At 42.9% G+C, this 27,854-nt stretch overlaps 1 protein-coding gene and 1 pseudogene across 1 annotated transcript in view; one reads left to right on the top strand and one right to left on the bottom strand.

The window, feature by feature from the left end:
- Positions 1-27,854, bottom strand: part of LOC126474218 (putative neural-cadherin 2) — a 201,372-nt gene that overhangs the window by 144,361 nt on the left and 29,157 nt on the right. Inside the window, exon 4 of the mRNA XM_050101681.1 lies at positions 10,380-10,511. Coding sequence (XP_049957638.1) covers positions 10,380-10,511 — 132 coding nt within the window. The remainder of the gene's footprint in view (positions 1-10,379; positions 10,512-27,854) is intronic.
- On the top strand, positions 20,934-21,051 carry LOC126475709 (5S ribosomal RNA; annotated as a pseudogene).

Here is a 27,854-nt window from a genome sequence, read left to right as displayed (position 1 = left end):
TAGGTATTGATGTGACTTGAGCAATTTTCCATTCCTTAGGTACGGATCTTTCTGTGATCGAGCGGTTGTATATCATTGTATCAGCATACTCTGAGAGGAACTTGACTGGTGTACAATCTGGACCGGAGATCTTGCCTTTATTAAGTGATTTAAGCTGCTTCGTTACTAGGAGGATATCTACTTCTATGTTTCTCATCTTGGCAGTTGTTCTTGATTGGAATTCAGGAATATTTACTTCGTCGAAAAACTCGTTAAAATTGGCTGCTCTGTAACGCTTTAACATCAGCTTTCCCATACTTGCTATCTACTGTAAGTATAGCATCTAGTAATTCAAAAAGTACTTGTTAGAATATATATATACACTCCTGGAAATGGAAAAAAGGACACATTGACACCGGTGTGTCAGACCCACCATACTTGCTCCGGACACTGCGAGAGGGCTGTACAAGCAATGATCACACGCACGGCACAGCGGACACACCAGGAACCGCGGTGTTGGCCGTCGAATGGCGCTAGCTGCGCAGCATTTGTGCACCGCCGCCGTCAGTGTCAGCCAGTTTGCCGTGGCATACGGAGCTCCATCGCAGTCTTTAACACTGGTAGCATGCCGCGACAGCGTGGGCGTGAACCGTATGTGCAGTTGACGGACTTTGAGCGAGGGCGTATAGTGGGCATGCGGGAGGCCGGGTGGACGTACCGCCGAATTGCTCAACACGTGGGGTGTGAGGTCTCCACAGTACATCGATGTTGTCGCCAGTGGTCGGCGGAAGGTGCACGTGCCCGTCGGCCTGGGACCGGACCGCAGCGACGCACGGATGCACGCCAAGACCGTAGGATCCTACGCAGTGCCGTAGGGGACCGCACCGCCACTTCCCAGCAAATTAGGGACACTGTTGCTCCTGGGGTATCGGCGAGGACCATTCGCAACCGTCTCCATGAAGCTGGGCTACGGTCCCGCACACCGTTAGGCCGTCTTCCGCTCACGCCCCAACACCGTGCAGCCCGCCTCCAGTGGTGTCGCGACAGGCGTGAATGGAGGGACGAATGGAGTGTCGTCTTCAGCGATGAGAGTCACTTCTGCCTTGGTGCCAATGATGGTCGTATGCGTGTTTGGCGCCGTGCAGGTGAGTGCCACAATCAGGACTGCATACGACCGAGGCACACAGGGCCAACACCCGGCATCATGGTGTGGGGAGCGATCTCCTACACTGGCCGTACACCACTGGTGATCGTCGAGGGGACACTGAATAGTGCACGGTACATCCAAACCGTCATCGAACCCATCGTTCTACCATTCCTAGACCGGCAAGGGAAGTTGCTGTTCCAACAGGACAATGCACGTCCGCATGTATCCCGTGCCACCCAACGTGCTCTAGAAGGTGTAAGTCAACTACCCTGGCCAGCAAGATCTCCGGATCTGTCCCCCATTGAGCATGTTTGGGACTGGATGAAGCGTCGTCTAACGCGGTCTGCACGTCCAGCACGAACGCTGGTCCAACTGAGGCGCCAGGTGGAAATGGCATGGCAAGCCGTTCCACAGGACTACATCCAGCATCTCTACGATCGTCTCCATGGGAGAATAGCAGCCTGCATTGCTGCGAAAGGTGGATATACACTGTACTAGTGCCGACATTGTGCATGCTCTGTTGCCTGTGTCTATGTGCCTGTGGTTCTGTCAGTGTGATCATGTGATGTATCTGACCCCAGGAATGTGTCAATAAAGTTTCCCCTTCCTGGGACAATGAATTCACGGTGTTCTTATTTCAATTTCCAGGAGTGTATTTGTAACTAGCTTAATTTTTATTTAATGAAAATAACTTTTAAAGGAGATCGCTGACTTTTTTCACGAATTTAAAACAAAAGAATTAAATGACCTTCCAGAGCCGATATTAATTTTCTTTTTTAATCTAGTGGATGCAATTAACATTTTACAGTGATGCTCTTGATGGAGATTATAACTGAATACTTACATTTACAAGAAAAAATATTGTAGCATTACATTGCATTTTAATGTTACAAATTGGGCAATGAAATGAAGCATGCAAGTCAAGTGCGGAATGTGTCAGCTGGAGCGGGCGGTGGACGCTGAGGGGGGGGGGGGGGCGCTTGGGTAGTGGGGCGGAGGGGGATGGTAGCGTTGAACCAGCTCGCGCTCGCTCTGAAAACTGATTCTACACGGCCCGGATTTCCAAAATCTTTGACATCCTGGCTTCTGGATCAGGTAAAAAAATCCTCTTGTACGTACTGTGGCATAGCTTGAAGAGCTAAACATGAATGTTATGGGCCTTTCGGTCTTAGAAGCAAAATATCCCCAGAAATATTTAATTTTATTTAATTTACATTTTGTTTACGTTTATCGTCATTTCAATGATTTTGTGTTATTACAACAGTTTTCGCAGTGAGCATAGCGTCGGCTTCTCCCGCTCCGTCGACCGTTCCAGCTGATGCACACTGCATTTGCATGATTCGCTTTATTACTGAGTTACAAATATTAAAAATCAATGAAATATATTCTTCTCTTTCTGTCTTGAAAATATAAGTATTCAGTATTAACCTCCATCAAGTGCATCACTGTTAAATGGGAATTGTGTCCACTAGATATAAAAAACGTCATCACGGCCTTGGAAGATCGTAGAAAAAAATATGAATAACAAAAGGAGGGTCAGCATTGTTATTAATAGTGGCGTGGTGGTCATGGTGTACGCAATTACTGATAGAGCTCCCATTCGAAAAAAAAAATATTATTTTAAATTCGTGTAAAAAATGTCAACAATTTCTTTCATTAAAAGTTATTTTCGTGACATAAAAATTGAAATAGTTAAAAAACACACACCCAAAAACGTAAGTTTTTCGAAGTCATTTTTTGATCCTTATAGTTAAAAAAAACATACCCCCAAAAAATGAAAGTTTCTAGAAGTCATTTTTTGATCTTACAATTAAGAAAATTGTAAAAATTACTTAATAGAATGGTAGCATAGCTCTTTGCGAAGAAAATTAGCCTGAAACCGTTACTGTAGGGCCATCAATGAGAAGATCTAGCCAACCTTCGTGAGCGGTTTTTTTTTCAAAAAAGTGGTTTATCTCCAAAAATTTATCAATATTTTTTTAAGTTTTCAAACGAGTACATTTTTGGCTTACTACAGGCTTTACTTGCAGTAAATAGCAAGTATGGGAAAGTGAATGTTAATGAGTTGTAGAGAACCCGATTTTAATCGTTTTTTTCGTACATCTCGTAACTTAGCAAAGCAACCGGTGCTTCTAAATAAGGACTTATAGCATTCTCCTTTAATATTTTTCGATAGGAGCTATAGTTTTTTTAATTATTTAAGAAAACCGTTTCTTGCGACTTTGTGGATTATTTCGACATGTTCGCCACCTTGCGCGTCGAGTTTCATGGAAAAGAAACTCAATTTAAAATTTAATTTCCTATAAGCTCATATTTATTGTTTTCAGATGATAATTTTTGCTATCACCTCTCCACATTGCTTGATGTGCTAGTTGGTGGATGTCACATGGATGAAAAACCCATCAGGCACATTTCAACCCTGCTGGAGCTGCCCAGTTCGAGTGTTGGTAACATGATTGTGAAGTGGAAAGACGAAGAAACAACTATACCAGAATCTCAGTACTGACGGTCAGGGACTGTAGAGCGTTTCGGTGGCTGGTTATAAAAAACCGCATGAAATCAGCGAATGGAATCACTCAAGAGATCCCAAGTGGTACCAGCAGCAGAGTGACTGAGCATAGAGAGTTAAAAAGTATTGGTAACAACGGTAGAGCAGACCATCATACGCCACACATTTCTGTAGTCAATGGTAAGCAACGCCCAAGATGGTATAGAGAACGACCCGACTGGACAGTGGATGACCAGAAGCTAGTTACTGGCGCTGTACCATTTGGCAATCACATGGAAGAGTTTGGTTTTATCGAATACCTGGAAGACATCTGCCATCGTGTGTAGTGCCAACAGTGAACTACGGAGGAGGTGATGTTACGGTAAGGGGATGTTTTTCGTGGTTAGGATGTGGTCACCTTACTGTGCTTAAGAAAACGCTGAACCGAGAAGGATGTGAACACAGTGTACAGCATTGTGAACTGCATGCAATAGAGGAACAATTCAAGAGATGATAATCTGTGAGGAAATGGTTCGTGAACAGTATCATTCCTGAAATGGATTGATCTGCGCAGACTCCCGACCAGAGTCCAGTGGAACACCTCTGGGATGAGTCACAATGTCGACTTCACTTCTGCTCTGGTTGGGGACGAATAGGCTGCCATTCCACTACAGACATTTAGACACCTCATTGGCCGTGTCCCCCAGCAGAGTTCAAGCCATCATAAAGATGGACTGGCACCCCCTGCTTACAGGTTCTGGTTACTTTCGTCAGGGAGTGTATCTGTGCTAGTCAGTTGTATGGAATTAAAGGACTAGGATGTGTCGATGTGAAGATGTGGTAGAATTGTAGAAAGGAGCGGTTAAAGGCGCTACAGTCTGGAACCGCGCGGCCGCTACGGTCGCAGGTTCGAATCCTGCCTCGGGCATGGATGTGTGTGATGTCCTTAGGTTAGTTACGTTTAAGTAGTTCTAAGTTCTAGGGGACTGATGACCTTAGAAGTTAAGTCCCATAGTGCTCAGAGCCATTTGAACCATTTTGTAGAAAGGAGCTATCGTGTTTGGATGGGTCTCCTGTGACCTCACCGTCAATATCATTGCTCTAGTCAACAGGAATCGAAGACGAATGTTACAACCTGTCAATAAGAAACGACTTCAGTCCTGACAGAAGGTGCTGTTGCCAACGGATGTGGGTCTACCTCAACCAGTTTCCGAGCGACTATTAGCAACGTAACTACGTAAACCAGGCATTTGGAGTCAGGCAGCTAACAAAAGGCCATTGCTCACAGCTGCACATATCCTGTGCTGTGAATGGGCCAAAAAACAAAGAAACTGAACAGTAACTGACTAGAAGCATTGTAGTGTGATCTGAGGCGTGATTTTGTCCCTTTTCAAATCATGCGAGACTTCTAGTGTACCGACGATCAAGTGAGCCGCTTAACGCTCGGTATGTGGAGGTTGTAGTCTAGCCTGGAGGTAGTTCTGTGCTATCTGGGGGATGTTTTTCCTACAATGACTTTGCCCCTCTCATTCGGGCTACCACGAAACTGATCCACGATCTTTATTTCAACATTCTCGGTGACCAAGTATTGCTCTTTCTGCTACGATAAGTTCGTCGTTGAGCGCCCCTAAATCACACACACACACACACACACACACACACACACACACACACACATATATATATATATATATATATATATATATATATATATATATATATATATATATATATATATATATGCGCGCGTGATCGCGCTCTCTCTCTGAAGCTTCATGCCGCGTACACACACGTCTTTCCAGCCGTTCTCGGTCTGAGGAACACTCGGTAACACTATCGAACCTCGACTGGTCCTCTGAGTCACCCTATTTTAATTCGATACGACACGTGTGCGGGTATTTGGACCAGTGCGAAAGACACAGCAGCTAATGTCTCCTCAGTTTGCTAGTTCTACGGTATCTACATTCAATTGGGTGCTTCGGATGATTGTGTAATGCCTGAAGACATTTGTGGACTCTCTTACTCTCCCAACTGGTGCCTGTATCAAAGTTAGAAGCGATGTTACCCGGGTATTAACGACTTCTACGAGTGACTAATTTTTTGTTTCGTGTGCTTATCTTGTGCTTGCTGTGACCTCATATTGGTTTGTGAGTCAGTAACGATGGACAGTATCAAGTATTTAACAAAATTGTTACAAAGCAATTACACTGATATATCTATTGCATAAACTTACATTACACATTTTCTGGTCCGTAATGCTTTTGTCGGTATTGTTGATTTACGATTGAGGTTCTGTGGTTCCGAACAAAAAATGCTTGTTTTTGAAAAGAAAATGTACGTTACAGTGTGTTTGCTATCTTTTTTCGAATAATTTCAGAATATTTTAGAAATGACACCTATTTCCGCCAAGATTGTATTAAATTTACGCTCGCGATTTAGGCTACTGGACCATTCTCTGGCAACAGCAGTAACAACATAAATTATGAAAAGACCAATTCAATTTTCGGGAAACATGATGTTCTCTAATACTATAAAAGACGAATGTTTTTAAAATATGTTTCACTACTCCTAACTGCACTAAGATGTATGTTATGCATATTTATTCTTCTTAAGAGATCCTCGCCTTATGCCAATCATGTATGTATGTTTCATATGAGTAACAGAACAGAAATCCTCCTTACCCATCTTTTACAAGTTCAAAAATTGTAAAGAAATTTTCAGATCATAACTAAATAACGTAATATACGACGACATCCTGTTCTGTTATCCGTCTAAAATATGAATGAACATGAATTACACTGAGGTTAGAAAAGTCGTGGGAAAGTGAGATGGACATATGCACGTGGTGGTAGTACTGGACACACAGGGTATAAATGGGCAGTGCATTGGCGAAGGCGTCATTTGTACTCAGGTGATTCAAGTGAAAAGGGTTTCTAGAATGAAATGTTTTTTACTGGCGGAATTAAATCTGTGAAGACCGGGTGTGAGTCGTGCTTGGGTAGCTCAGTCGGTAGAGCACTTGCCCGCGAAAGGCAAAGGTCTAGAGTTCGAGTCTCGGTCCGGCACACAGTTTTAATCTGCCAGGAAGTTTCATAACAAGTGAAAAGGGTTCCGACGTGATTATGACCGCACGATGAGAATTAACAGACTTTAAACGCAGAATGGTAGTTGGAGCTAGATGCATGGGACGTCCCATTTCGAAAATCGTTAGGAAATTCAGTATTCCAAGTTCCACGCCGTCAAGAGTGTGTCGAGAATATCACATTTCAGTCATTAGTTCTCACCGTGGACAAAGCGGTGGCGGACGGCTTTCTTAACCACCGAGAGCAGTGGCGTTATTAGTGCTAACAGATAAGCAACTCTGCGTGAAAGAACCGCAGTTATCAGTGTGGGACGTTCGAAGAACGTACCCGATAGCACACTGCGGCGAAATTCGGCGTTAATGGTCTATGATAGCAGACGACCGACGAGAGCGCTTTCGCTAACAGCAAGACGTCGCTTGCAGCGCCTCTCCTGAGCTCGTAACCGTATTGGTTGGACCTGGACGACTGGATTTCAATTATTCAAAAACAGTCTTAATCGCATTTATTATTATTATACCGCCAACCGGTTTCAACCCGACGTAGGGGTCATCTTCTGGGCGTTTACACCATTGGTCGACTGCCGTTATGTAGACAGGAGTGACACCACCAGCAGTCGACCAATGGTGTAAACGCCCAGAAGATGACCCCTACGTCAGGTTGAAACCGGTTGGCGGTATAATGATAATAAATGCGATTAAGACTGTTTTTGAATAATTGATTAATCATACTAATCGCTGCTTCATCTCCACACTCATGTTGTCCAAAAGCCTGGATTTCAGTTGGTGAGAGCTGATGGTAGGGTTCGAGCGTGGCCGCAGACCCCACGAAACCATGGACCCAATTTGTCAGCAAGGCACTGTGCAACTTGGCAATAGCTGCATAACGGTGTCGGCTGTGTTTACATAGAATGGTCTGGTCCTTTGGTCCAATTGATCCGATGGTCGACTAAAAATGGTTATGTTCGGCTGCTTGGAGGCAAATTTTCAGCCATTCATGTACTTCACGTTCCCAAACAACAATGCGCTGTGTGACCAGGCCACAATCGTTCGCAATTAGAGCGAATGATTTGGTCACCCAGAGGGGCCCGACATGAATCCCGTCGTACATTTATGGGACGTAATCGAGAGGTCAGTTCGTGCACAAACTGCTCCTCGGCAACACTTTCGCAATTATGGACGGCTGTAGGGGCAGAATGGCTCACTATTTCTGCAGGAGACTTCCAACGACTTGGGCTGGCCGCTGTGGTCGAGCGGTTCTAGGCACTTCAGTCCGGAACCTCGAGGCTGCTACAGTCGATAGTTCGAATCCTGCCTCGGGCAAGGATGTGTGTGATGTCCTTAGGTTAGTTAGGTTTACGTAGTTATAAGTATAGGGGACTGATGATCTCAGATGTTAAGTCTCGTAGTGCTCAGAGCCATTTGAACCATCCAACGAATTGTTGAGCCCATGCTACGTCGAGTTGTTGCACCACGCCGGGCAAGAGGAGATCCGACACGATATTAGGAGGTATCCCATGATTTTTGTGATCTAAGTTTAATATAAATTGACTCATTTCACAGTAAGGTAGGAAGTGGCCCGCGCGGTTAGCCGTGCGGTCTAACGCTCTGCTTTCCGGGAGGGAAGGAGTGCCGGTCCCCGGCACGAATATGTCCGGCGAATTAATGTCGAGGTCCGGTGTGCCGGCCAGTCTGTGGATGGTTTTTAAGGCGGTTTTCCATCTGCCTCGGCGAATGCGGGCTGGTTCCCCTTATTCCGCCTAAGTTGCACTATGTCGGCGATTGCTGCGCAAACACTGTCTCCACGTACGCGTTATAATGGTCGCCTAGTCGTAGATATTGCTATAATCGCACTATTTCACTCCCATTTACGGAACTTGTTAGCACATGATGTTAGGTTGGCGTCATTAACATGCATTGTGGTAATCGCTGCTGCTTGCTGGATCGCTGCTGTGTCTCGATGCTAATGCTGGCTCTAAATCTGGTTGTCTAGGGATAAAAAGATGAGGTCCCGTGTTTCTAATGTGCTTTTGATGACAAATAATGAGCGAAACCAACAAATATTTAAACTTCAAATATTTATTACTCTGGTGGCCATCTTAATTCCACTGTCCACCAAAACAATGACACAACACAAAGTAGCACTTCTTTTACATGTTCTTTGCAATGTTTATCCACCTCGAACAATAACACACATACACTTTACCAAAGTGACATTCACACTCCGCTCCCGACCCTTCTTGCTGCTTGTATTTATAACCTTGTCAAAGAACTACTAAAAAGAGATATAGTTTATAAGTCGCATGTACATCTGTTATCGTAATTTGTGCAGAAAAGTTATTAATTTATATCGAGTGACATAATTTAACAGGTCATTAAAATGACAGACAGATTTGTTGACTTGACAGAATAATTCTTTGTTACAAAAAGGCCGTTTTTTAGAAGTTTGTCAGTTGACTTCTCTAATTCGCATAAATAAGTAAATAACATGAATTATTAAGATTTACATTGGTTTTCGTCCAAAATAGGAGTGTTTACGTGAATACCGAGTGAAAACGGTCCTAGTGAACAAATAGGTTTCACTGGGTGACTTTTATTTAAGGAGATCCAAAATACGTGAGTTGGCCACTATTTTTCGTACTTCATATTAATTATTTAAGATGAACTTAGTGTTTTTACATGATGACATTTGCTGTATTAGTGATCAAGTGATATTAACTTTTGTGTGGGTCAGTTATTCAGTATAATTTAATGGGTTGACTGTTTATGGAGACATGTTATGCAATAGTTGCTAACGTACACAATAACTTTTCTATAATCATAAATACTCGTTAAGCTGGTTGAATTTGGAGGGTATCTCATACTCGCATACTTCGGTTAAGTGAAGCCTTTAATAGGTTCCGTTACAGCGTACACCACGCAAACATTTGGTGTTACACTCGTCCGGTGTGAGACGTTCCCGGGGGAGGGGGGGGGGGGGGCGGCTCCACTGGGGGCCGAATCGCACAGTAACCCTGGGTTCGGTGTGGGGCGGCATTGGGGTGAGTGGACTGCTGTGGCCTGATGTGGGGTTGTGTACCACTGAGGGCTACGGCGAGGACGAAGCCTCTCCGTCGTTTCTAGGTTCTCGGTTTAATACAATACAAGGTAGGAAGTGCTATAATTTAAAAGAGCAGTTCGACTTTTACAATATTTCCCTACAATGCAATAGGTCTTTTAGGAACGTATGTTGTTACTGGTATTACTTGCGATCGGAAGAATAGCTGTAATCGTGAACGTAAAGCACAGCCAACATCTTGCACACGCAACCGGTTGGATGACTGTTACATTTCATATAATTGCATCACAGTTGCTGAGAACACAGCCACAGAATGTTTAAAACACCAAAAGGCTGTTAGTTTCAAAATATTCTAGGACTGTGGGCGCAAGTAAGCAGAAGTAATATTTCAGAATAATGCCAATACAACATGATAAGCAATGAGTTTTGGACGCTTTTATGATAATAAAATAGAAAAATATGAATGAACACAATTATTACCGAGTTGAACCAGGTTGAGCCTAATGTGCATCCCGAAGGTTTGGTGCTAGTGCGGGAGGCCCAGGAACGCAGTACTGAGCGTCCGTCAACTTAGCTGAGGCGTGCGATACTCTCAGCAGAGAGTTTCTCCGACAGGCGGCGCACTCACCTTGAGCAGGAAGACGTCCCCAGTGCGGGCGTCGATGCTAAAGTGTCCGGTGCCGTCTGGGGAAACGCCGGGTCCGGACAGGGAGTACACCACGTCCTGGGGGCGTCCGGAATCCCCGTCCACAGCCTCCACCTGTACAGGCAGAGCGGGCAGAGCTGGCTGAGGTGGTTCTCTCTCGTTCTCTCTCTCTCTCTCTCTCTCTCTCTCTCTCTCTCTCTCTCTCTCACACACACACACACACACACACACACACACACACACACAGACACACACACACAAGCACGCGCGCGCGCGCTCGGAGAATATCCACTATAATTCCAGCTGTAAAAATAATGAGATTTGTTTCTCGTTGTTATTACACTACTGGCCATTAAAATTGCTACACCACGAAGATGACGTGCTACAGACGCGAAATTTAACCGACACGAAGAAGATGCTGTGATATGCAAATGATTAGCTTTTCAGAGCATTCACACAAGGTTGGCGCCAGTGGCGACACCTACAACATGCTGACACGGGGAAAGTTTCCAACCGATTTCTCGTACACAAACAGCAGTTCACCGGCTTTACCTGGTGAAACGTTGTTGCGATGCCTCGAGTAAGGAGGAGAAATGCGTACCATCACGTTTCCGACATTGATAAAGGTCGGATTGTAGCCTATCGCGATTGCGGTTTATCGTATCGCGACATTACTGCTCGCGTTGGTCGAGATCCAACGACTGTTAGCAGAAAGTGGAATCGGTGGGTTCAGGAGGGTAATACGGAACGCCGTGCTGGATCCCAGCGGCCTCGTATCACTAGCAGTCGAGATGACAGGTATCTTATCCGGATGGCTGTAACGGATCGTGCAGCCACGTCTCGATCCCTGAGTCAACAGATGGGGACGTATGCAAGACAACAACCATCTGCACGAACAGTTCGACGACGTTTGCAGCAGCATGGACTATCAGCTCGGAGACCATGGCTGCGGTTACCCTTGACACTGCATCACAGACAGGAGCGCCTGCGATGGTGTACTCAACGACGAACCTGGGTGCACGAATGGCAAAACGTCATTTGATCGGGTGAATCCAGGTTCTGTTTACAGCATCATGATGGTCGCATCCGTGTTTGGCGACATCGCGGTGAACGCACATTGGAAGCGTGTATTCGTCATCGCCATACTGGCGTATCACCTGGCGTGATGGTATGGGGTGCCATCGGTTACACGTCTCGGTCACCTCTTGCTCGGATTGACAGCACTTTGAACAGACCACGTTACAATCATTCCATGTAGGCTTTCACGGCCGGCGTCTTTATCAGTAAACTCTTCCGGGCTAAGTTGCCGTGGTCGATCAGGGAGAAGAAGTTCTATAGATCGACCACGGCAACTTAGCCCGGAAGAGTTTACTGATAAAGACCACGTTACATTTCAGATGTGTTACGACCCGTGGCTCTACCCTTCATTCGATCCCAGCGAAAACCTACATTTCAGCATGATAATGCACGACCGCATGTTGCAGGTCCTGTACGGGCCTTTCTGGGTGCAGAAAATGTTCGATTGCTGCCCTGGCCAGCACATTCTCCAGATATCTCACCAATTGAAAACGTCTGGCCAATGGTGGCCGAGCAACTGGCTCGTCACAATACGCCAGTCACTACTCTCGATGAACTGTGGTATCGTGTTGAAGGTACGTGGGCAGCTGTACCTGTGCACGCCATCCAAGCTGTGTTCGACTCAATGCCCAGGCGTATCAAGGCCGTTATTACGGCCAGAGTTGGTTGTTCTCGGTACTGATTTCTCAGGATCTATGCACCCAAACTGCGTGAAAATGTAATGTCATGTCAGTTCTAGTATAATATATTTGTCCAATGAGTACCCGTTTATCATCTGCATTTCTTCTTGGTGTAGCAATTTTAATGGACAATAGTGTATCATATCCACAAGTCAAATGTCTTAGATTTGTATCGTGACTACACACCGTTGACTCCAGCGTGACAGCACGGAAATAGAAGGCAAAAAATGTGCGACATTACAAGAGTGCTTAATTTGCTAATTTAGCAACGTCTGACTGGATTTTTGTGCAGCTTTTTTTCATTATAGATAACTGCATACTCTGTGAAAAGTCTGAGGCTGTCGCACCTATGTTCAGTAAAAGATGTTAGCGAGCAGACAGTTTCAGACATTGAGTCATGGTTATCGCATGGCAGATGAGCTCTGATCCAGTAGCTAGCTGCAAGTAGTTACGACTATGGCCGAAAGGTGTCAGCTTTTTGCGGATTATGAAGTTATCAACTAGTTAAACCATATTTGGCCAACAAAACTGTAGCTATTGTGATTATTACGACTGTCATTAATTATTGCTGATTTGTTTATTAATGTGGTTGGTGATGTGAGTGGAAAGTAAGATATTAAATGAATACCGTTATGTCTACTAACTGAGTACACGTTATCGTGGGAACTATGACTGTTCAGAGAAAGTGAATTATACTCGGAGGAGAATCTTGTAATGTACAATTAGCTTGTTTACGGGACTAGCAAAACAAAAAAACATTTTACGATAATTATATTATTTAAAGTGGGAATTATTTTAATTTTAGCGGAGTTTCTAAATTTGTACATAATTTGAAAGACAATGAAATAATTTAAAATCAGAGATGGTAAAATAGTCTGTATTAAGCTGAAAGTCAAAATCCGCAGTAGTTGTTTATTATGTTTTTCCCTGTATGACGACCAGTTTCATATCCTGGAGGTATATCTTCAGCTCATATGAAACTAATACTTCATGTTCCACGACTTCCAAGGTGCAACTACGCATAAAAACACGTCACTCCTCAGTTCAAATGGTTCATATGGCTCTGAGCACTATGGGACTTAACTGCTTTGGTCATCAGTCCCCTAGAACTTAGAACTACTTAACCCTAACTAACCTAAGGACATCACAAACATCCATGCCCGAGGCAGGATTCGAACCTGCGACTGTAGCGGTCACGCGGTTCCAGACTGAAGCGCCTAGAACCGCTCTGCCACTCCGGCCGGCTAATGTTTACATGTAAATATGTTCTTTCATACTCACTGCATCTTCCTTAGCTTAATGTACAATTTTCAGTTTTATGACCTGCGTTCTAATTGTTTGAGAGAACAAATTTACATGTAAATATGTTACCTCATTTTCACTGCCTCTTCCTTATCGTAATGTGCAATTTTCAGTTTCATGACCTTTGTTCTACTTGATTGATTACGAACAATGTAAAGTTAATTTGTCTATGCCGGCCGGCGATACACTCCTCAGTAAGACTATGTTTGAAACGGCAGATGGCCATCCGATCCGAACCATACATGATCAGTAAAATATCTCCAAAACACATGACAATCCACGTCTGTCTTTTGACAGCGTTTGGAGATATTTTACCGATTATGTAAAGTTCGGATCGGATGGCCATCTGCCGTTTCAAACATATCTTACTGAGGAGTGACATGTTTTTATGCGCAGTTGCACCTTGGAAGTTGTGGCACATGCAGTATTAGTTTTATATGACCTGAAGATACACTGTACGGTATGAAAGCATCGTCTTACACGGAAAACCGCAATAAACAGTCATCGTGAAATTTGGACTTTCACTCAGTTTAATACCGATAATTTTACCATCTCTGATTTTAAATTGTTTGTTTGTCCTTCATATTATGTACAGGTTCTTTAGCTGGTCACTAGACCTATCAGGATATTTGTAATTTCTAAATTTGTTCATTTGATAATTTGTTCATAAAAGCTATTAAGTTGTGATTGGTCAGATGTAAAAGACGCGGGATTGCGTGGTTTAATATTAATATCGGATTGACTATGATGTGTATCAGCCAATCACAGGACAGTACGCTCATGCGTATTTTGTGGCCTTAAGATATGCTTTGTGAAGTCCAAAGAGTTCAGTTCACCGCTCAGCGATCATCACGTTCTAATGCGGATGTAAGGAGCTCTGAATGGATGTGATAATTTTGCAGGATAATAATTCAAACTTGACTATGGAGTGCTGAAAAGTGGACTCGAACGTATGAGAAAAACGAACATGTGAAATTCTGTCACAGATAACCCGCCTGGTAATCTTTTTGGTAACGGGTTCGGTTAGTTACCGTAAGCTGGCGATCACGATTTACTGTGACTGCGTATGAGAGGTGAAACTGAAACTTAAGATTAGCACGGGCTTGACAGTGGTTTGTATCAAACAAATTCCCACACGTCGTAGTTTTCACTCATAAACTACCTTTCAATCAATCGCTCAAAAATATTCGTTGCTTGGGTAGCTCAGATGGTAGAGCATTTGCCCGAGTTCGAGTCTCGGTCCGGCACACAGTTTTAATCTGCCAGGAAGTTTAATATTCGTTGCACCCGATGGACTTGTACTCGTATAATGCTACAGCTTCTACCACAGCTTTTCCCGCAGAGGAACACCATTCGTTTTCAACAGCGAAGGCGTGTGGACCGGACTGCAGAAGAAGAAATCACCTTAAGGTGAGTGAACATTATTTCTGTAGGCCGAGTACATAGTAACCGCGGCGTTGAAGTTGGTATTATTATTGTCTGCAAGGTCATTAACATACAACATGAACAGCAAGGGTCGAAATGCACTTCCATGGGACACGTCTGAATTTACTTCTACTTCCGCCGATGATCCTTCATTCAAGGTAAGATTCTGCGTCCTCCGTATAAAAAAACCCTCACTCGACTTACTTATTGCTTCGTATCCCTATACCTGATGACTATACACTGCTGTGCAAAACTTAGTGGCAAAAGCAACTCTCGAAGGACGTGTCTCTACCAAGTATCATAGTTCAATCAACCTTGAGCCAAGCATAGAAAGAACTACTGTAGTATAGTCAGGAGGTAAGTCAAAGAAATTCGAAATGGGACGAACAGAAATGACACTTTTATTCAAAGACAATAGCTGCGCTGAAGTAACCTGACACATGATGGTACCATGGACATTATAAAAGGCGGGATCACCACGGCCGGCAGTACATGCTCTGCAAGATGCTCCCATGCTGGCTACAAGGTTGGTAAGCAATTCTTGTGGCAGGGCGTTCCATTACTCCACCAGCGCGGTTGACAACTCATGGATGGTTCTTTGTGCGTGTGGACGTACTGAAATACATCTCCGCAATGCATCCCTCTCGATGGTATTTAAGTTGGGGGTAGGACAAGCAGTCCAGTCGCCGAATATCATTTCATTCCAAGAGGTCCACCACCTGAGCTGTTCGATGCGGCCGCATTTTCCGCCATAAAAATGAACTCAGGTACAAAGCACCCCTCACGTGACGCACATGAGGAAGTAGTAGAAAATCACAACAAAGTTCATCCGTTAAGGCACCGTGTTCAAAGATTCAGAGTGAGGCGTAGCGCCTTCGCCTCGCTCTTGTCACTTGTTAGGACGATATCGTTATAGACATGAGTCATCGATAGATGTCACAAGCTGACATGGACCTGACAAGGGAACCTCCCCATCGTACCCCCCTCAGATTTAGTTATAAGTTGGCACAGTGGATAGGCCTTGAAAAACTGAACACAGATCAATTGAGAAAACAGGAAGAAGTTGTGTGGAACTGTGAAAAAGTAAGCAAAATATACAAACTGAGTAGTTCATGGGAAGATACGCAATATCAAGGACACTGGGAATGCAGGAGCGGCGTGGTCTAGTGGTAACGTGAGCAGCTGCGGAACGAAAGGTCCTTGGTTCAAATCTTCCAACGAGTGAACAGTTTGATTTTTTATTTTCAGTTTATGTGACAAACTCTTATGTTTTCATCACTTTTTTGGGAGTGATTATCACATCCACAAGAAAACCTAAATCGGGCAAGGTAGAAGAATCTTTTTACCCATTCGCCAAGTGTACAAGTTAGGTGGGTCGACAACATATTCCTGTCATGTGACGCACATGCCGTCACCAGTGTCGTATAGAATATATCAGATGTGTTTTCCTGTGGAGGAATCGGTTGACCTATGACCTTGCGATCAAATGTTTTCGGTTCCCATTGGAGAGGCACGTCCTTTCTTCTACTAATCGCACGGTTTTGCGATGCGGTCGCAAAACACAGACACTAAACTTATTACAGTGAACAGAGACGTCAATGAACGAACGGACAGATAATAACTATGCAAAAATAGAGAAAGTAAAATTTTCGCTCGAGGGAAGACTTGAACCAAGGACCTCTCCTTCTGCAGCTGCTCACGCTAACCACGCGACCACGGCGCTCCTGAGCCCACGTTCTACATGATGTTGCCTATGTGCCTATGTCGTCCATGGACTACCCAGTTTGTATATTTTGCTTATTTTTTCACAGTTCCACACAACTTCTTCCTGTTTTCTCAATTGATCTGTGTTCAGTTTATCAAGGCCTATCCACTGTACCAACTTATAACTAAATCTGAGGGGGGTGCCATGGGGAGGTTCCCTTGTGAGTTACAGAGCTGCGCGTAGTTGTACTAGTAGGCGGCAGAGGTCAGCAGTTGACGGACAGTGCTAGCAGTCGTAGTCAAAACAACGTTGTAAAGTTATGTTTGATTAATATTTAATGTATTTGCATAATTATAATTGTTTTATATGTGTAGTAATTAGGAGTGTGAGTGTTGGATGAGTGAGAAGAACAGAAGTAAATGAAAATTGTTTCGTTTATTCACGAAGTACCAGTTAAACTATACAGGGGATTTACTATAATTAAATGTGCAGTCAGTTTAGGTACTAATAAATCGTGACTAGAACACTAATTAATCGGTAGTTTCTGAAGGAGTAATTTTATATTTGATACTTTTCTAAATTTATTTATTTAGCAATTGCCATAGAAAGAAATGTTTTACTATGATTGGTCATTGAAGTAAATCGCGGGTTAGCGCGGGATAATACTGCAACCTGATTTGCTGTTTGTGATATCAGCCAATCAGAAAAATGCAGGCTCGCGCCAATCTATGCTGGGAACAAAGCCTTTGGTGTGATCTAAGTCAGTCGGGGCTGAGGGTTCGAACTAGTAACATCTCACTGAAAGGAGCTCCGAAGAAAGTACTGTAAAATCGCGGAAAAATGCTATTTATGAGTTCGCGAAGTAGTACAAAGTCTGTTGTTTAAGTGAACGGTGTAGTGAAAGTCGTGTGGAATTTCGGACGGAATATCAAAATTATTGCTTTTGACTGTTAGTTAAAACCGCGTGGCGTGTTGAGCGGTCTAAGACTGGAACAGGTATTATGTGTAGAGCAGAGTGCACAACATTTCAGCGAGCATTCTCATAACTAAACGATCCGGTGAACTCTGTTAACTTCGGTAACGGGTGTAAATACCATAAACTGGCTACGTGTGTGACTGTGGTGTGCGTGGGAACTTAACATTGTGTTTCACTTAGTACGGACTTGGCAGTATTAACTGTGATCTTTATCGTAAAAATACACCTGAAAATTTACATTGCCAAGTTAAAACTTTTATTTCAGTACTAGCCACATCCCGTTTACCGGATAATTCTATGTATGTTGCGACCTGCAGTAGACAGTAGTGTTCTAGTATTTTCTACTACAGCTTTTAGTTAGACAAATGAACATTGCTGGACACTGGCAGGGCGGTAAAAAGAAACGTGCCGCGCCGCAAGAGGTCAGTACTTCCATGCAACATCATTGCTCCCCATATCATAACACGTGGATCCTCAAAATGATCATATTCGACAATGCTGGATGTACCTTCATATACCGACAGGTGGTGCACCCAGGAACATGACCGTCTTGCTAGTCCAGGTGTTATGGTGTGAGACGGCATAATGTTGCATGATCGTACTGACCTGCAAATCTTTGAACACGGTACACTAACCGAAAGGTTATGCATATTAAAGGTGCTGTCTATTAAAATTTCGCGCCAGTCGGAGATAAGAGTGGCGCTAGTAGCGTACAAACGAGGTTTGCTTTAAATATACGCTGTAACAGCGATAGCGTTAGCTATCTTTTGAGATAGGACGTGGTGAGTTGATGCTAATCAAGAATGCCTTTAAGGCGGCAGAAAAGCCGTCATCAACCACTCAGTGGGTTTGAAAGAGGCCGTGCAATAGAGCTACGAGTAGGTGGATGTTTCTTCTGCGATACTGTAGAAAGACTTGGCTGTGGTGGTTACCAGAATGTATGTTCACAAGAATATTGGGCTCTGGACGGCCACGTGGCACTGCCTAGCGACGTATGTCTATGGCGCATCGTACTGGATGTGAAGCAGCAATTTGAGCAGATGTTGGCACCACAGTGACACAACGCACTGTTAGAAATCAGTTACTTCAAGGACAGCTCCAAGCCAGACAATCTGTCGCTTGCATTCCGCTGACCCAAAAACCATCGCCTTTTGCGACTTGAATGGCGTCAAGCGAGAGCTCACTGGACGGCAGGATAGAGATGTGTTTTCTGATGAAAGCTGGTTCTACCTCTGTGCCTGTGGTGATCGCACGTTGGTTGGAGGGAGGCCAGTTGAGGGCCTGTAACAAACCAATCTGCATGCTAGACACACTGGACCTTCACCTTGAGTTGAGGTCTGGGGTGCGATTTCGTGTGACAGCAGGAGCAATCTCGTGGTTGTCCCACGCACACTAACCTCAAATTTATACGTCAGTTTAGTGATTTAACCTGTTGCGCTCCCATCCATGGACGACATTCAAGGGAGTGTTTTTCGGTACAGTAATGCTCCCCCACATACCGCAGTTGTAGCCCAACATGCTCTACAGTGAGTCAACTTGTTGCCTTAGCCTGCTCGATCAGTAGATCCATCGCCAGTCGAGCCCATGTACGACATGATCGGAAGGCAACTCCAGAATCCAGCATTAACCAGCATTGTTGTTGTTGTTGTTGTGGTCTTCAGTCCAGAGACTGGTTTGATGCAGCTCTCCGTGCTACTCTATCCTGTGCAAGGTTCTTCATCTCCCAGTATCTACTGCAACCTATATCCTTCTGAATGTGTTTAGTGTAATCATCTCTTGGTCTCTCTCTACGATTTTTACCCTCCACGCTGCCCTCCAGTACGCTGCCTCAGAATATGCCCTACCAACCGATCCCTTCTTCTTGTCAAGTTGTGCCACAAATTTCTCTTCTCCCCAATTCTATTCAATACCTCCTCATTAGTTATGCGATCTACTCATCTAATCTTCAGCATTCTTCTGTAGCACCACATTTCGAAAGCTTCTATTCTCTTATGACCAAAAAATTTATCGTCCACATTTCACTTCCATACAAGGCTACACTCCATACAAATACTTTCAGAAACGACTTCCTGACACTTAAATCTATACTCGATGTTAACAAATTTCTCTTCTTCAGAAACGCTTTTCTTCCCATTCACAGTCTACATTTTATATCCTCTCTACTTCGACCATCATCAGTAATTTTGATCCCCAAATAGCAAAACTCATTTACTACTTTAAGCGTTTCATTTCCTAATCTAATTCCCGCAGCATCACCCGATTTAGTTGGACTACATTCTATTACCATCGTTTTGCTTTTGTTGATGTTCATCTTATAACCTCCTTTCAAGACACTGTCCATTCCGTTCGACTGCTCTTCCAAGTCCTTTGCTGTCTCTGAGAGAATTACAATGTCATCAAAGTTTTTATTTCTTCTCCATGGATTTTAATTCCTACTCCGAATTTTTGTTATGTTTCCTTTACTGCTTGCTCAAAATACAGATTGAATAACATCGGCGAGAGGCTACAACCCTGTCTCACTCCCTTCCCAACCACTGCTTCCCTTTCATGTCCCTCGACTCTTATAACTGCCATCTGGTTTCTGTACAAATTATAAATAGCTTTTCGCTCCCTGTATTTTACCCCTCGCGACCTCAGAATTTGAAAGAGAGTATTCCAGTCAACATTGTCAAAAGCTTTCTCTAAGTCTACAAATGCTAGAAACGTGGGTTTGCCTTTCCTTAATCTATTTTCTAAGATAAATCGTAGGGTCAGTATTGCCACACGTGTTCCAATATTTCTACGGAATCCAAACTGATCTTCCGAGAGGTCGGCTTTTTCCATTCGTCTGTACAGAATTCGTGTTAATATTTTGCAGTCTTGGCCTATTAAACTGATAGTTCGGTAATTTTCACATCTGTCAACACCTGCTTTCTTTGGGATTGGAATTATTATATTCTTCTTGAAGTCTGAGGGTATTTCGTCTGTCTCATACATCTTGCTCACTAGATGGTAGACTTTTGTTAGGCTTGGCTCTCCCAAGGCTGTCAGTAGTTCTAATGGAATGTTGTCTAGTCCCGGGGCCTTGTTTCGACTTAGATCTTTCAGTGCTCTGTCAAACTCTTCAAGCAGTATCATATCTCCTATTTCATCTTCATCTACATTCTCTTCCATTTCTATAATATTGTGCTCAAGAACATCGCCCTTGTATAGATTCTCTATATGCTCCTTCCATCTTTCTGCTTTCCCTTCTTTGCTTAGAACTGCGTTTCCATCTGAGCTCTTATCCATCCCTATATTGACCGACCAAATACAACAGGCATGTATGCGTGCTCACATTCAACATTGTGGCGATTAAGCCGGTTATTAATGCACCAGCCTTTCGCATTTGCGCCAACGGTCTTGCCATAGTGGTAATACCGGTTCCCGTCGGATCACCGAAGTTAAGCGCTGTCGGACTGGGCTAGCACTTGGATGGGTAGCCATTCGGTCTGCCGAGCGCTGTTGGCAAGCTGAGTGCACTCAGCCATTGTGAGGCAAACTGAGGAGCTACTTGATTGAGAAGTAGCGGCTCCGGTCTCGGAAACTGACATATGGCCGGGAGAGCGGTGTGCCAACCATATGCCCCTCCATATCCGCATCTGGTGACGCCTGTGGGCAAAGGATGACACCGCGACCGGTAGGTACCGTTGGGTCTTCACGGCGTCGAGGAGATTTTTATTCTTTCGCACTTGCAATGGCTCATCTCACGCTTCATTAACCTGTCATCTTGCAATGTAATCCAAATTTTGCATATAACACCTAAAGGTAGCTTACTCAATATTCTGGAAGAGTTCGAAATCTACACACATGCACACAAATATCCACAACAAATACTCAACGAGCAGCTAGATCCAAAACATAAACACTATACAGAAAACTTTATTCTAATCATCGATCATGAAAAAGGATAAACAATCAAAGACATAAGCTAAGCCAAACCAGTCACACATTCACAGATAAAAACAAACACGGTAACTAAGGGAAATCGGTAAGTAATTTCTCTGATGTAAACTTATAACAACGTTGGTTAAACGTCAAACAAAAAAATTGTCACACACAACAAATAAAATTCAGGCTATAATTTCCAACAAATATGGTCTATGAAAGCTACGTCATAAAATAACTTTAAAAGACGTAATAAAAACGCTTAGGTGACTAACCAGCGATGTTATAGGTAAGTTAAGAATTTCATAAATGTTTGGTTGTCAATCTCATTTATGACAAGTACGCTACCGTCTGCCCTAGAAAATAGTATATAATAAAATCATTACTTTCAGATCGCCTGATGGTGACAATAGTGCTGAAACAGGCTTGTCGTGATTAAATAAACATCTCAAAAAAAAAAAAAAGCAGCTTTTTGGACTTAATTCGTAATGTCTTTACACGACTTATATCGAGCTGCGAGCCCATTGGAAACAAAATCACTCACATATGTTCAACTTAGATAAATGTATACCGGTAATTCCATTGCTCTACATCATTTTTCGGTGTTGCAGTTTGTTTCCGCCAGTGTATATGTAAAGCAAAACGAGATCACGGACTAAAGCATAACAAAACACGCAAAGAGCGAACTGTGGCGACAAACTAGCTGGCACCTGATGCGGCAACACTGCAAGGTCAGCAGCGACCTTGTGCAATCCACTTTCTCGAGGGCGACTATAATGAAATGAAATAAAATGTCGTGTGGCTAGGGCAGACCGTTCCACTTATCGTCAAAGGTGTCAGATAGTACGGAAACAGAAACCATTCATATCTAGCGTATGATCAACTCCTCTAGATCTCCTAGTTACCAATGATATGACTCTTTTTATGTTATCAACACTCATCTGCTTCTTTACTTAGTAATTTCCTAATTTCCTAAAATTCGTAACGTACATAGTTGTACTAAATCCATCTACAAATTCCTAATCATACTAATTTACTAAAACGTGTGGTTACGTGAGCGCATAATCTTTCGTGGCATTCACGAGACTTCAACTACGTATTTATTGGAATTTCGAGAATTCAGGAACGCAGTAGAGCATTGGACGTTCATTTCAATTATTTCTGCATTAGCAGGCGCGTTTGCGGTGGTGGAACGTAGCCTGTATTACGCGGTGGGATTTCCGCTGCTTGGGAATTGTTTGTTACGAGGCATTTCATTAGGCATAAAGGGGAGGGCCGAAACTGGCGGCGCCCTCTGCTCAGCGGGCTGCTGCTAACCACTGGCGGAGGGATTCCCTTTATGGCGCTAGAGCTCCTCAGTTTTCAGGCCTAATTAAAGAGCGGAGAAGATCTGCTTTCCTTAAAAATAGAAGCCTACGTGCGCTCGAGATTTTTAAACGAGTAAGCTCAGTAGCTTGTGTAGTACGTCCATTGCAGGTCTACATCTACATGAGTACACTCCAGTTCACACTTGAGTGCTTGGCGGAGGTTTCTGCGAACCACATTTAGACTATTTCTAACAGCGCGTGGAAAAAATGATCACTTAAATCTTTCTGTACGAGCTCTTATTCCTCTTCTTTTATTATGATGGTCGTTTATCCGCATCTAAGTTGGCGAATGTAAAATTTATTCACATTCAGAGGAGAAAGATGGTGATAGAAATTTTGTGAAAAGGTCTCGCCGCAACGCAAAGGACCTTTGTTTTACGACTGCCACCCCAACCCTTGAGTTATATTCGTAACACTTTCTGCCCTATTTCGCAATAATACATAACTGACTGCGCTTCTTTGGATTTCTTCAATGCCCTCCGTGAATCCTGTCTGGTAAGGATCCCAAACAGCACAACAATAGTCTAACAGAGAACGAATTAGCGAGATGTAAGCAGTCGCTTTCGTAGATCTGTTGCGTACTATAAATTTTCTGGCAATAAAACGCAGTCTGTGATATACCTTCACTACAATTTAAGTTGTTAATAATTATACTTCGTAGCTATTTAGTTGAACTGACAACCTTTAAATTTCTGTGATTTATCGCGTAACCGAAATTTAACGGATTTACTTTTCTATACATGTGGATGACCTCGCACTTTTCATTATTCAGATTAGATTAGTACTTTTTCCATAGATCATGAATACGACACTTCTAATGATGTGGAACGTGTCAGGTTAATAAAAGGTGTCTATACAAGATATTACATTACACAAAATGTTACATGTCACTTAATATTTTAAATTTTTTTTTGTGGGGTTTGGGGAAAATACCCACTTACTGTATCCAAAAATTCATATAATGAGTAGAAGGAGTTGCCATTAAGAAATTCTTTTAATTTCCTTTTAAATGCTATATGGCTATCTGTCAGACTTTTGATGCTATTAGGTAAGTGACCAAAGACTTTTGTGGCAGCATAATTTACCCCCTTCTGAGCCAAAGTTAGATTTGACCCTGAGTAGTGAAGATAATCCTTTCTCCTAGTGTTGTAGCCACGTACACTGCTATTACTTCTGAATTCGTTCGGATTGTTAATAACAAATTTCATAAGTGAATATATATATATATATTGTGAGGCTACAGTGAGGATCTCTAGCTCTTCAAATAAGTGTCTGCAGGATGATCTTGGATGAGCTCCAGCAATTATTCTGATTACACGCTTTTGTGAAATGAACACTCTTTTACTCAATGATGAGTTTTTTTTCTTCCAGTTAGGTATGATTTAAAGCATTTGAGCACTGTCCCATTCATACAACAGTACTTGAGCTTATCTAGAAGTATTCCATGATTTACACAATCAAAAGCCTTTGATAGATCACAAAAAATCCCAACAGGTGACTTCCGGTTACTCAGAGCATTTAATATTTCATTAGTGAATGTATATATAGCATTTTCCGTTGAAAAACCCTTCTGGAAACCAAACTGACATTTTGTTAAAACTTTATTTTTACAAATGTGTGAAGCTACTCCACAATACACTACTTTTTCAAGAATTTTAGATAAGGCAGTCAGAAGAGAGATTGGGCGGTAGTTGTTGACATCAGACGTATCCCCATTTTTTATGCAGTGGTTTAACAATGGCATACTTCAGTCTATCTGGAAAAATACCCTGCTTCAGAGAGCTATTACATATGTGGCTAAGAATCCCACTTATTTATTGGGAACAAACTATTATTATCCTGCTGGAGATGCCATCAATTCCATGTGAGCTTTTATTCTTGAGAGAGTTTATTATCTTCCTAATTTCAGAAGGAGAGGTGGGTCGAATTTCAATTGTATCAAATGGAGTGGGTAAGGCCTCTTCCATTAACTGCCTTGCTTCTTCTAATGAACATTTAGATCCTATTTTCTCTACAACATTTAAAAAATGAGTATTCAAAATGTTTTCGACTTCCAGCTTGTTGTTTATCAAGTTTCCATTCGCTCTGATGGTGTTACCGCCATCCTGTACTCTTGGTTGCCCTGTCTCCCTTGTAATAATATTCCAAATTGTTGTGATTTTTTTGTCAGAGGTATTAATCTCAGACATGATGCACATGCTTCTGGACTTTTCAATAACCTTTCTTAATGTAGCACAGTAGTTTTTATAAAATTTGGGTGTTTCTGGGTCATTATTCTTTCTTGTTGTTAGATACAGTTCCCATAGACAATTGCTATAGCGTCTCAAGGTCATCTAGCAGTTGGTTTTGATCTTCTGATACTTTACAAGTAGGTAAATGACAGTATCATCTGCAAACCATCTAAGAGGGCCGCTCAGATTATCTCCTAATCTTTTACATACGAAGGTGAGTCAAATGAAAACCTTAAATTTGTAATAACAAATCGAAATTTCGCCCCGTTATCCTGCAAGTTGGTAAGCGTGCTACAAACAGCGGGCAGAATGGCCTGAAGGTGGCAGCATAGTGCAGATGCACACATACCGTCGCAGTATCTGTATAAAGATAGCCGCCCCACTTACGACATGCTTTAGGGAAGAACAGCATTCTGTTATTCGGTTTTTGTGTAGTGAAGGAGTGAAACCTATTGAAATTCATCGATGAATGAAGGTTCAGTACGGTGATGCATGTTTGTCACAGGAGCAAGTCTACGAATGGAGTAGGATGTTCGGAAATGGTGTGACTTCAGTGGAAGATGCTCCTCGTCCAGGTCAGGCACAACGAGCTGTGACTCCACAGAACATTGCAGCAGTTGAAGCCATAGTGAAGGGAAACCGCCGAGTGACATTGAATGACAATGCAGCATGTTTACAGATTAGTTATGGGTCAGCACACCACATTGTGCATGATGTGCTCCAGTTTCACAAAGTGTCTACAAGATGGGTGCCATGGCAGCTGACTCCTGAAATGAGAGAACGACGTGTTGGTGCTTGTGAAGAACTTCTTCGGCGCTCTGAACGAGAAGGTGATGGCTTCCTTGCAAGAATCGTTACTGGGGACGAAACCTGGGTTCACTTCCACCAATCGGAAACGAAGAGAGCGAGCAAGGAATGGCGCCATTCCTCACCACCAAAACCAAAGAAGTTTCGAACAGAACCATCAGCAGGGAAGGTTATGCTGACTCTCTTTTGGGACGAAAAAGGCGTCGTTTTGGAGCATTACATGCCTAGAGGGAACACTGTCACCAATGCATTATACAAAGATCTCCTAAAAAATCATCTATATGGATGAACAGAAGTGAGCTTTGCTTCGATATGATATGGGTGAGCACCTGTAACTCTTTAAAACTTTGTTCGTTGTCCGTGTTTTGATTGTTTAGTGTATTTTGCCCTGCTCCTAACACCATTCGGCTGTATTAGCCTTATGTTAATTAGATATGTCAATACGGTGGTTGCTTTTTCAAAAAGGCGTTTTATTTTCATATTTGTTTAAAGCTCCCTTTAAATCTTTTGTGTGATTTCCATTTTATTAAGTTATCGTAAGCGTGGCGAATTTATCGAAAATACACTCTTGTTTAACAACGTTAAGTTTGCAGTCGTTGGCCGATTAGCTTATCAAAACAACCTTTCTCTAATTGTTTGCTATTGGACGATTGTTGCTGGTGTCTATGTGTTGCCTTTTCAAGTAAATTGACAGCTGAGTAACAGTGCAGCGCCATTAGCTGACGCCGTGTATATTTCATTTAAACTTGGGCATTAAACGTTTCCTATTTTTGAAAATACTTTATTAATTAATGTTACTGGTGCTGTGTTGCAATCCAGAGCTCGAGGTGGCCTGTGGGCTTCTGAAATAATTGTTTGATATTACATGTACACTCGTCTGTTGTTTTAGAATTTTGCTGTACCAAACTGTAATCAGTGTGTTCAGAAAACAGCCGGTGCAGCTGCTGGTATGAGGCAGGCCTGAGAGCGTGGTTTTGCTCGTCTGTAACAGCCTTTGTAATTAACAATGTTTTGTGGCCACAGCTATTTATTTCACATAAATTTTGTAACACAGTGTTGGGAATTTAAAAATTGTTTCCTCTGGATTATGTTCCTATGCACTCTAGAGTTTGAAAGAATTTTGGTCTTTTCTCTTGTATTCGTGATTGTTCTCGAGCTGTATTTAATTTCTTTGAAATAAATGCTAAACTGATAACCTGACGGAAAAAATTCACATCAAAAAATAGTTAACGTAGGGTAATCAAATATGAAATTTAGGGAATAAATTTGTCTAGGTAACATATTTAAGTGTGTATGATCACAGGTTAACGTAAATGAGAGATAAGTCATCGCAAATGTGAAACACTGGTACACTGATAACAGCTGTAGCCGCCAGAATGTTGAATTAAAAAAGACCGATGACTTAAAAAAAAAAAACTGGAGATATAGTTGCCAGCAAGTGTCGGAATTTGACAGCGGTATGACGGTGACATATCGATACCGCTGTTCATCGTTCCGCAATGTTTCCGCTCGCGTTGTTTGAGATCTAACGTCACGCAGGATCTCGAACCACCTCAAGCGGCTAGCATCCGGGACGACCGAGATATTGTTTGCTCAGGCCTGAAGGCTTATAGCTACGTCATGCCTCAGGGAATAGGATTCTTTGGAGGAAGTAAAGTATCCTGTCGGATAGTGCGACTATGACAACTTCTGCAGCACCATACACTGTCATCAGGGCGACTATTCTTGCTTCTTCCCTGAACGTCGCACAAGAAAGAGGTCCACCGATACTAGTCCCGGCAACGACAACTCTAGACATAGAACTGACACCACGATGTCTCCTCAGACAAGTACCCATTATTCATGCTGTCGTAAATGCAGTTGTCACTGTGATACAGGCCTACATATGGCTTGAAAGAATGGAGCGCCAATAGGTACACAACATGGTCAGTCTAGTTCACATAGTAGGTAATTTGGACAGCAGTAGTCTTAAGGCTGTGAT

This window comes from Schistocerca serialis, chromosome 4 (genome assembly GCF_023864345.2).
Source record: "Schistocerca serialis cubense isolate TAMUIC-IGC-003099 chromosome 4, iqSchSeri2.2, whole genome shotgun sequence".
NCBI lineage: Eukaryota > Metazoa > Arthropoda > Insecta > Orthoptera > Acrididae > Schistocerca > Schistocerca serialis.
The sequence above is the reverse complement of the archived record's forward strand: the minus strand, read 5'-3'. Positions and strand labels throughout refer to the sequence as shown.